The sequence below is a fragment of the Antedon bifida genome, chromosome 5 (assembly GCF_963402885.1).
Source record: "Antedon bifida chromosome 5, ecAntBifi1.1, whole genome shotgun sequence".
Taxonomy (NCBI): Eukaryota; Metazoa; Echinodermata; class Crinoidea; order Comatulida; family Antedonidae; genus Antedon; species Antedon bifida.
Window position 1 is genome coordinate 29,517,459 of NC_136230.1, and position 11,743 is coordinate 29,529,201.

Here is an 11,743-nt window from a genome sequence, read left to right on the forward strand (position 1 = left end):
AACAAAATAAACAAAGTGTTTAGTGCTAAGGTGTTTTAATAATGCTACAGTATAATTACGCAATTTCCCGTTTAGCAAAGTATCATTTCTTGTAATAAAAAAAGAAGACATATATATAATTATACTACAGATACTGATTCCTTATTATTATTAAATACAGGAACACTGACTACACAGCACACTACACATTTTGTATGGCAAGTTCAATACAAATTACAGAATGGTTACATTTGGGAGATTATTATTAACATCATAACACTACATTTAAATCTATTGACCATTATGGAATAATTATTATTGATCTTGAAATAAAAAATAAATGCAATGCTGCCCTCAATGTTGAGCTAAATAGCGCCCTCAATGTTGAGCTAGTTAAATAGATAGTTACAGTATTGCAAACACAGTTGTTCAAGCACATTCCCACATAAAATATTATAATAATAATTATATTTAAATTATAATCCATAAAGTAAGTTTTTTGTTAAGAAATAACTGGAATGAGAGAGAACAAAAATCTAATATACAGTCTGAGTAATCTATTAAACCTAATCGTAAAATAACCAACAATATATATACGGTAATTATTTTGAAATGTAACAAAATAAAAATGTGAGAAGATTTTGTTTTCTAATAGGATATCGTGAATCTAAAGTATAATTTGTTGTGAAACAAAAATGTTATATACAATCTTGTGAAGCAAAAGAAGTGAATAGACTCATACCATAAAACCAAACAAACATTATTTTATCCCTAAACTGTGAATTTGATCATTTATCTGTGTATTCAATGACGAACAAAAAGAGCTCAGAATCAAAATAATGAATATTCAATTTTTATACACACATATGTAAATCATCCGTCAATATTGACCTTTGACATACAAGTATTTGACTTTTACCGCAGACTTTACAAGATTCATTAACAAGCAGCTTAGTGTAGCTTGATTCCAAGCGAAATTAATGATAAAATACAACCGAATTCCCCCTACAGAAAGATATCCCAAAAAACGTGTATTTGTTTACAGAGCTAGTAGAGATAATTTTTCCGTCCAGAATTTAACTTCCTAAAACCAGCTATGACAGTAACTGAATTGGTCAAGTGTAAAAACATATGAATGTTCTGGAAGACCTCGGGTTGTTGACTGTCATGATCCAAGTAAGCCGCTTAGAAACTGATGCTAGATTTGCCGCCTGGGGGCTGTGATCTTTGACGGTGAGACTGCTCCCATGGTACATTGGTTTTCGCACCCGCTGCTGGTAGCTGCTCAGCCTGTTTCTTCTGACTGTGGATTAGAGATACCCTAGATGGAGAATCGTTCCCTGCTGCTGCTGGGCTTGAGACATCATTGGTGATTGGGTTACCCTGGTCTGAGGGTGACAAAAAAAGAGAAACTTATGAAACAAAATATTACTATAGATTAGTCTGGTTTTCAAGTAATGATGGATAATAGAATTGATTTCATCCAGTTTTTTTGTAATTCTGAAATCATAAAGATAGAATAACAATAAAGATACATATATTAGCATAGCACATATATTATTACCGTATATATAACCATGGAGGTATAAAAAATACCTCCATGATATAATATAATATAAATATTGTATATTCTTATTACTGTCCATGTTGCCTATATGAATTAAATACAAATACTGATATGAGGAAAATATCTATTTATAATGGTATAGTAACATATAAATTCATTTATGGCCATTTATTTTGTAAATTAAGAGAGAACAGTACAATTTAACATGCCATGCACCTCACTACTATTGTTTGTTATGTTAGCATATATGCCTAATTGTATTCTTGAGTAGAACATGTTCTTTTGGATATTACAATGCTATTATTAAGAGAATACTTTATCTGTGAAACGAATGTTTTAACAATACGGCCAACCTCTACTAAAGAGACACTTTGTTGGGCCCTAAAGGTGTCCCCTAAATAAATGTCCCCTTGTACTGTATTAAACTCTATTCATTCTGAATGGAATGACACTATATATAACCAAATGGAATAGGCCCTTTCAATACATTATAAACAAAACAATTTGAGAAAAGTATGTTACAGTACTTATAAAAAACCCCAAAAGTCTGAAAGAAAAAATCCCCAATAAAAGAACTCAATAAAAAGTTAAATAAAGATATACATTAGAATAAATTCAACGAGAAATAAATACTATTAACAAAAAATAAATGTAAGTAATAAAAAGGCCTATATTTACAAATTACATATATTTCATTTTATTTATGTTATTCAGTTAACATTGAACAACAGCAATGAAAACCGCCACAGGTTGAAAATGATAATGTAATACTGTAGAAAATAATAATTAACAATTCAGTATGCAATAATTGACAGCCAGTCAGTAGTACAGATCATTATAATGAAGAGTTATGCATATTTTCCCATTCAACTATTTTGAGTGCAGAACCTGTTACAAGCAAGTACAGTAGATACAAACGAGTCTACGATGGCACACATCACATCTATCACTACTACATTTATCTGCTTTTAAGTAGAGTAAATTACTGAATTTTAAAATATGCAGTGTAGTGCAGTGAATAAGTAGCACCATAGAGGAACTACTTCTTCAGCTGCCTCTCACTTATGGAATTACCTACCCGCCTCTATTAGGTCCTGTTTTTCTACTATCGCCTTTAAATCTGCCTTGAAAACTCTTTTTCTTTCAAATTGAGCTCTCTTATACTTTGATCACTTACTGCTGGAATTGGCGCATTACAAATTCGCATTATTATTATTACAGTAGTATCTGATATTCAAAGGTCAATGCTCCTAATAATCAGAAGGGGGAGGAGGAATGTGAAGGCCTGATGTTAATCTCTTCCTACACTATCAAACTAGTTTGAAAAAAAAAGTGTGATGTGCTCAAATATGGTGGTGATATGACATCATGTCCATATATGGGCACATCACATTTTTTTGTCAAATAAAGTTTGATAGTGTAGACAGAGCTTAAGGAAGGTCAGATAAAGTGGGCAGATACTGTATATAAACATTAAATTGAAAACATGAAAGCTGGTGCTCCATCAAAATTACTCAAAACGAAAGAGTTGGCGCTGTGAAGGAGAAAAACATTGTTTGTGTCTTTTGTTGAGTTTATTACGATTTGATATCAAAACCAGACATCATGCTATACACATATCTATTTACACCCGCTCAATTATACAACCTAACATTTATAAATTTACCACCACTTATACTAGAATAAAAAACAAACATCACTCTCCATAATATATAGGAAACCAGACATATATTAGGTATATAAAGCAACATAAATAAACTTACTACAATTGCTTTCGGAAGAGTCCACTGCGAGATTAAAATTAATATGAAAGAAAAAAATGATAAAATAATACAATGAATAACTAAAAAGATAACATAAAGATTGTAAACATAAAATATTAAAACATGTATAAACAAAAAGGAACATAAAAGATTTTGAATTTAATACAGTATACACCATATTGTACAATAATAATTATGGTACTGTACTGTGTAATACAATGTGTTGTGAAATGTATGTTGTTTGATGTGATTATACAAGTGATTAATGTAGAAATCTGTAGACATGGTATATTTGAATAGGTCATAGGTCATGAAACATAAATGTTCTGCAACAAGATCAAGATCATAGTGTATCAAACAAATCTAAAATTTCTTCCTGAACAAAAACGAATAAAACTAAAATAAAAGGAAAATAATATTGAAATACTATACATATATAGAAGTAAGTAGTAAATAGAGAATGATAGTTAAAGAATAACATAGAACAGATGCCATGACAAATTATGATTCATATTTAAATAAAATTCATCCCATTTGGATAAAAGCTAGTAGGCTTAAAATGAAAGATAATTATCACATTTTCCTTTTTAAAATGTGAAGGTATTAGTGAGTCCATCACATCTTCATGGTGTAGAATAAGCCGTTCAGATTTAACATTAAATAAGATTTGAGCACAAAGAATTATTAACAATAACATCAATAGAAGTAATCTTAGATTTGCATCTACCGCCGCCTTTAACAAAGAATCTAAATGCTATCCTAAAATCCTTTCAAGCCTCTCGTAAAATCCTTAATGACTTTCATTAATCAAAATGAAAATTGATTACTTAAAAATAATGAAAAAAAAAGTAGGATACTCACTATTGAATAAAATATACCTAAATGAATTAACACAGAATGTGCTAAAGAAAATATTTAGAAAAATAGCTAGCTGCTACAACAAGAGTTACCAAACTACCACGTCTAGGTGTTATCTGACAACTGAATCAATGAGATAAGAAAAATCCGCTCATCCTCACTCTGTCAGCCGCCAAACATGGGCACAAGACGGGCTATTGATAAGCTGTTGCAGATACTACGAAAAAATGGTTTTATTTCGAATCATTGGGTCGGAAGGGCAGACAATAGGACAAATGATAGGGTACAATAGTTGAGAGGAACAGCTTGAGTGCTGGAGTGTCAATATAAAAAAATTGGTCGTTCTTACACTTGGCAGAACAGATCTTCGATTGGAATTTTCAGGTAGTGTACACAAAGAGATTTTATGGCCAGTGTGGGATGCTTATCAATTCTAGGTATTTAGGTTCGAATATAATGAGATATCAGAATTTCTCCTAGCTTTGAGCAAAGAAGTTGTTCATCCTATTGCATAGAAAAGTAATAGGCTACATGAGCTATCACAACAGGTTAAGAAGAAAAAATAATACTGTAACTGTATTCCCATTTTCAGCCTTCCATAGCAAAAAATAAATCGGAAAAACCGGAAGAAGCCAAAAGGCAGAAGCCCATGCTTTAGATAAGGAACGTTGATTATACAATGAACCTTGTATGTAGACATACATAAAGTTACATAATAAAACAAGGACAGAGACTATTGAAAAAAAAAACACAATACAATAATAACATTAGTTTGTGTATATGATACAACCTGTGGATGGTGGCGGTATTGGTTCACTCTTTTGCGGTTTGACCTTTGGGTGCGATACATTCGCAGAATTATCCTCTCCGCCGAACGAGAACGATGAAGCTTGATTTCGTTTTTGATAGGCATCTCGCTGAGCTTTGAGATCGGAAGCGCTGTCAGCATCCCCAAAGCCAAGCGTGCTGAACGAGTTAGTGTCACCTACGGGTTAAACATGCGTTTTTTTCAAACATAAAATGTCATGCTATTAGTATTAATCTATCCTTTATTGGAATTAGATGTTGTATGACTCACTACTTTAAGAATATACTCAATTACGCATAATTTAAAACTAATCTAATTCTATAAGCTTGGCTAAACAGTTTTTTTCATTTCAATTTATTTTTATTGCATTTTTTCATTCAGAATTAAACCTCTAAACCCAAGTGAAATTTTTAAAATAAAAAACAACTTACTACTTTTTCTAAATTATCATGCAAAGTTAAAATCATGCAAAAAGCGGGGGATTTAAAAGAATGCCTGTGGTACAAATATAATACTGTACTCGGAATGGATCCAGCGTGTGTACGTACAGTACATCAGTATACACACATTTAGATTCTTGCAAAGGTATGGATGCAGCAAAGGGTTGGATCCAGGGAACGGTTGGATTCAATAAAAACCAAAACAGGGACGTCATAGGTAATAAGATAAACATCAATATATATTGCCACATCTATAAACAACATTTTATTTAAAAACAAAAACACAAAACAAACGCAATTAACTAAAACTAAATAAAATTAACGATGGAAAAGTCAACAAAAACAAACTGGTTAGAGAACAAAACAAAGTTAGAACTATTTTTAAATGAAAAATCCGGAGTTATTTGTGAACTACCTATTACACTTTGAGAATTGAAAAAGTCATTCTTCTCTATCTATGAGAATGTTGTGGAGTAATATTGGTTTTATTGCTCACTTCACTCAATATTACATTGTACCAGTAACTCACTAACAGTAAAAGAATCCTAATAAATACTGTACATTTGTCTCTCCTAGGGTTCTGTGATGCTTGCATTTCTAATACAAGCATTTAGTTTGAAATGTACTGCATATGATTCACAAAGAGTACAATTTGATCTACTTTATTATCAATGCTATAAATTTTGATTTATGTTAAAGATTAGGTCCTAATGCTATTGCTAAATCTATTTAAATTAGAGGTAACAACGCTTTAATATTGTTTATAAACACATGTGTATATTAGTAGTATTCATCATCAAACTTTAAAATTTAAAACGAAAGAACATGGTATTGATTAAAACATAAAATAAAAGCATTAATAATAAGCGGACGTTGTTTGCGTAGATGATACAAAGAAAAGCCAAAAGCTGGACTGGCTATAGAGAGCGATATTCTGTTCAAACCAACAGCAGGTCAGTCAAGGGTCACTGCACAACTTGGTCCTGCTGTTATACTGTAAGTGTAAAATTCATACCTTTCTATAAACGTGGTAACCATATTATTACATTATTCTGTCATATGATTCTGGTGAAACAAACTTACGATTCCAATTATAAAAATTTAAATTTTCATGAAAAACCTGAACACAAAACTTTAAAACAATTAACATTGTAAAGCAACAACAAAACAACTCTGAAGAAACCCAACAATTTTATGCTTGAGTGAATTCCATAAACAAACAAGAATCGGTCAAGCATAACAAAATAAGATCAACAGCTGACTTTTAATCATAAAAATACATACGAAGACGGTAGTAACGTCTATGTGTGGGCTGTGAGGGCGCTGGCACTGGCTTGTCGGAGCCGAATATGTTGCTCCTAGTATCTGAATCTGTCACACCATCGGGAGGAGGGAGAATAATTATTAACCAGTCAGTTTCATTGTACGTGTTCATTGTACATGTTCATTGTATGTGTTCATTCTTTGACATGCCGCCGCCATTCTTTTGTTATACATTATCTGTCGTCAATTTGTCTCCTAACAAAGAATTGTAATTCTAGGCACATTGCCAAATGCCATGGCAAATTTTATAAAGAAAAATTGAATAATAAAATAAAAAGCATTCATAAATTACCATCCCTGCACTATTCTGATATTGGAATATTAAATTTTGAAGGATTTTGCCCAAAACTTTAGCACTTTGGAACATAATATAATACATTACAGTTAACTCTTCCAATACCGGACTCTCTGAAAAGCGGAAACACTTCCAAAACCAGACTTTTTTAAAGGTTTGAATGGTTTAAAATTAATTTTTAGTACCATTAAAAACACATTTAAAATATCATAAACAAAACAAGACATGTTAGGCCAGCCCACGGCTGTCCGGTATTGGAAGAATTGACTGATATACTACCTTGATAAAAAAAAAAAGAGGTTTAAAAAGAGGGTGAAAGCCAAGCAAATATTGGAATTTAAAAAATATTTAAAAGCAAAATCCTAATATGATATTGATAATAAATGAATTACTTAATTTATAAAATAATAATTCTGGTAAGTTAAAATAATAATTTTAATGAACAAACGACTGTACTTCAAAGAACAATGAGCAACCAACTTGTTTACACACACCAATTGTACATGCATCCACATGCCTAAATAAACTATATAATATTTGGATATCCTTCAAGATGATTACATATGCTTCATAAAACCTGACAAACTTGACGGAGAACTGATTATCATTTATGAAATTGAATTCTAAAATCAGAACTGGGTTTCATATTCAAAATATTATTATAATAAGTTGTTTATTTGTAATTGACTAAACATTATTTGTTAAATTTGTGTGCTCATTAAAGTTGTATGGTTGAATCGTCCATTTTATTATACCTGTACTATCATCAGTAAATTTCCAAAGGAAAAATCTCACAAATATTACACAGATCTGTACATGCTTCCAAATTACATGCTTACAAAAACAGCGTTGTGATAACTTGTGCAACTATCCCAATTTTTTATAATCATAGGAGCTATCATAAGGCTTTAAACTACATTCACACCGAGTCTAGATTCTGGTCCAGTAGTGGGATAAAAAAATTGTTTAAAATCATATGTATAGTGTTTAGGTTAGAACAGTTGATCATAATATTGCATTCTGGATTCTCTGGTCACTGGATCAAATCCAGGCTCGGTTTGAAAGTAGCTAATAGTCTTATAAAAGTTTCTGAGACAATAATATTGCTAAGTACACAATTCTGAATCCAAATGTAATTTTTATTTAGTAAAGTAAGTGTTAAGTAAGAAATATCATACTTCTTGGTTTAGCCGACTGGGCTGGTGTACCAATGATACTAGTAGTTTGTTGCTGCTGCTGAGGGCTTGTCTTCTTTGCTGGGGCAGGGGCAGGCGTGTCATCACCACCAAATATGGAGATATTGCTTTTACCACCAGGTGGATTCAAAACTCTAAAATAGAAAACAAAATGGGAGGAAAAAAATTATTGAAAATGTAGATGAGATGTAGAGGTAATTATAATATACTTTCTATCATAATTATAGGCCACACTGGTTAAATATTATTATTATTTTAAAGACCAACATGTACACACAAGACACACTATAGTCTTTATATTAAAAGGTCTTTTGAGAGTGGGAGAGACATCTGACGGACACTATGAAATTATTTGAACCAAGGACTTAGATCAGTAGACAGGCATCTTAACAAGCTCCACTATAATGTTGTGTCATTGACAATATTGTTAGACCTTACCCACCCAGCACTCTTATACCTGCTGCCACAATAGTTGTAATTGTATAAAACACTACATGAACCGTAGTTAATTTATAGTACCATCATTTTATCTATTGGCACAAGAATCATTTTGTTCAAGGCAACCTTATTTAAAAAACGTGACTAATTACAAACGTAAACTAAAAAAATTCCATCAATGAACCCATTTGGAAAACACAACATCATTTAAATTTTGCAAGCTCTATCGGTGAACACACAAACCTAATTTGATTTCAAATTTGCCAAGTGTCAAATGAGGTGTGTGTTCTATTGTAATATTAATGCATGCATGGCTTTGAAGGTATGTGTAATGACAGCTTTCTGAATGAAGTCTATTAGAATACATTGGGGATAATTTAACAACTGACACACTTAGAAAAGATTGGCATAAAGAGTATAGTCTACATTAAATGACTTTATGCCACAACACTACAAAACAAAATGGCTATTGTTACTTAAGCTCTGTCTACACTATCAAACTTGACAAAAAAAGTGTGACGTGCCCAATGGTAGTGATGTGCTCAAATATGGTAGTGATATGACATCATCATGTCTATGTATATAGGCACATCACATTTTTTGTCATATACTGTTTGATAGTGTAGATAGAGCTTTAGAAAAGACTGGGGTATAAACAGTAGTCTACTGTACATTTTACACATTTATGACACACTACATAACATAAATGGCTATACTAAGCCACAAGTTGTGTACTTCCTAACATGAATTGGTGGTACTGTATTTTAAAATAGTGACAAATAAAATCATCATATGTTTGAATAGACCACATAGGGCTGGTGTAGTACTGTGAACTAATTTCATCCAAATGTTACTCAAAAAAAGCTTGGGTTAATTTTACGATTCGGAAGTTGACCATTCAAATCAAAGCCGCTAACAATTAGCAGCAGACGCATGTCAAATCCACATGCAAGGTATAAATTGATTTTCACACATATACCCTAGGCTTACTAATAAACACTCATGTGTGGCAGTTACTGTTACTGATTTTTGTGTATAGGTCTATGGTTAACTCAATAATATGGTTGTTTTAGACCTCCCAAATCTCTTAATATTATCTCCGGAGTTTCCAGATATTTTTAGTCACCTTCTCCCCTCCAACTAAGGGGAAGTTTCTGTCGATTATTTTTAATGGAAAAAATATTCTGATAATCTACAATGTCAATGTTTAGAATGAATGAATAATTGACTTTCAATTTTATTTACTTTAAAAAACCTAAGAAACTGGAACCTTACATAAAAGAAAACAAAATTGCTGAACCATTGTACACTATGTTTTATTGATCATTGCCAACTATCAATAATTGCACAGTGGGATAAATTTAATAAAAAACAGACTGCAACCAATCAATTATGTTCGTTGGTGAAAACAAAGATAGGGATACTGGTTTGATGCACAAATGGAAGACACTGACAAAATTCAATAGAAAATCCTTTTTTTTTTATAAATAAGTGAATAATTTATTTATGACTAACAGTCTCTCCTCCCAAAAATTCTAAGGCACTAGAGGGCGCTAAACATTATTGTTTTTGCATAAAAACATTTAATTGCTACAAAATAATATAATAATTTATTCATTTACTTTAAAGTTTAAAATTGTGTACCGGCCAATACTGAGATTGAAAACAATCCAACTGGAGGTCTGAGGCAAGTATTGGATGGCAGCAAAATTATGTAGAAGATCCAAAGCAGGAATATTTATAATTAATTATAATCAGATTTTTATTTGTTTAAGTTCTTACTAACCAATTGTACCAAAAGAAAGACAATGGTAATTGCTCAAGAAAAGCTGTTCTGTTTTTGTTAAAAATAGCATGGAATGTAGGTAGGAATAAAAGGAATCCCTGTCGTAATTAACTCGCTGCACTCCGGCCAGTTGTACTTCAGTAAAAGTGTAAGTGTAACTGGATATTATGCAAAAATAGGAAGAATAATGCACAAATACAGATGTTATCTGGAAAGTTCGACGGGGAATTTAAAAAAAAAAATTAAAAGTGGTCTAAATAAAACAATCAACAACAAAATAACGTCCCTCCCTTTAGGCCTATTTAGTCATAGTCCCAACAAAAAAAAAATTGATCAACATCTCTATTTTTACATCTTGGCCTATTTATTTATTATAAGCCTACTACTATAAACTAGGCTAGGTCTAGACCTAGGCAAAAGGTAACATCCACACATAGCAACCCGGGCACTCTACACCGTGTGGCATGGGCCTAGCCTAGCTTACTAACTAGAGATAGGCTAGCCGACGTGATGTGGCTGGTTGGTAGGCTAATCGGGGTGGTTTTGACTTTTATATTCTAATCTAACTCGTTTAATCGAAAGTCAACAAATTATTAATTTTACCTGGATGATGGTTTGGGACCAGCCATTCCTTGAAAAACATCTGTGGTAGTCATACTGGAATGTTGCTTTAGCAAACGAAATTACAAGAAATATTAAGAAGTCAGTTCTACTACCTGACAACCGGGAACAGCCTGAAAATGAATGGAAAAAATAGAGAGAAGAAACATTTTGACTCCCAGAATAAAACGAGCAATGTGATTCGTCAGATTCTAATTATGCTAATTTTTTATGATGACGACACGACGATTTCGCTTTGATGGCATTTCTTTCTGTTTGATTCTAAAAAACTTAAAATTAATTTATTTGAGTTAGTTACATTTTTTAAAACTCTAAGGCGACTCTAAGATCATAAACCACTATTTATTTTGACGACTCATCACACGAGGAGAACCCATTAGTAATCTCCCCAAAACCACCATCGAGTCATTGATTGGACTGATGATGATGACATCATCACACCAACAGAGTAGTACACAACAGTTGTAGGTCGGCCTCCTATACAGTTTGTGGTATTTTGTTGAACATTATATAATAACATTTTGAACATTTTCTATTTACAAATACCCAAAAATGTTCCTTTTATATGTATTATTAATTTCTGAGATCCACTCTTTCTAAATTAAATTTGAGGGAATACCACACGTGATTTTATACTGACCAATCAACAAAGGAGTTTCCTAATCTATA

At 32.0% G+C, this 11,743-nt stretch overlaps 1 protein-coding gene across 2 annotated transcripts; it reads right to left on the reverse strand.

Annotated features, from left to right (window-relative positions):
* Positions 1 to 18: 18 nt before the first annotated feature.
* On the reverse strand, positions 19 to 11,201 carry LOC144843615 (jupiter microtubule associated homolog 1-like). Of its 2 annotated transcripts, XM_078700483.1 has the most exons (6): positions 11,057 to 11,201; positions 8,212 to 8,363; positions 6,700 to 6,786; positions 4,958 to 5,152; positions 3,310 to 3,333; positions 19 to 1,367 (listed from the first exon to the last, which is right to left on the reverse strand). In XM_078700483.1, the coding sequence occupies exons 1-6, from the start codon at positions 11,107 to 11,109 to the stop codon at positions 1,165 to 1,167; spliced, it is 714 nt and encodes a 237-aa protein (XP_078556609.1). In that variant the 5' UTR covers positions 11,110 to 11,201; the 3' UTR covers positions 19 to 1,164. The 2 variants fall into 2 exon arrangements, with proteins under 2 accessions (XP_078556609.1, XP_078556610.1); XM_078700484.1 differs by lacking the exon at positions 6,700 to 6,786.
* Positions 11,202 to 11,743: the final 542 nt, after the last annotated feature.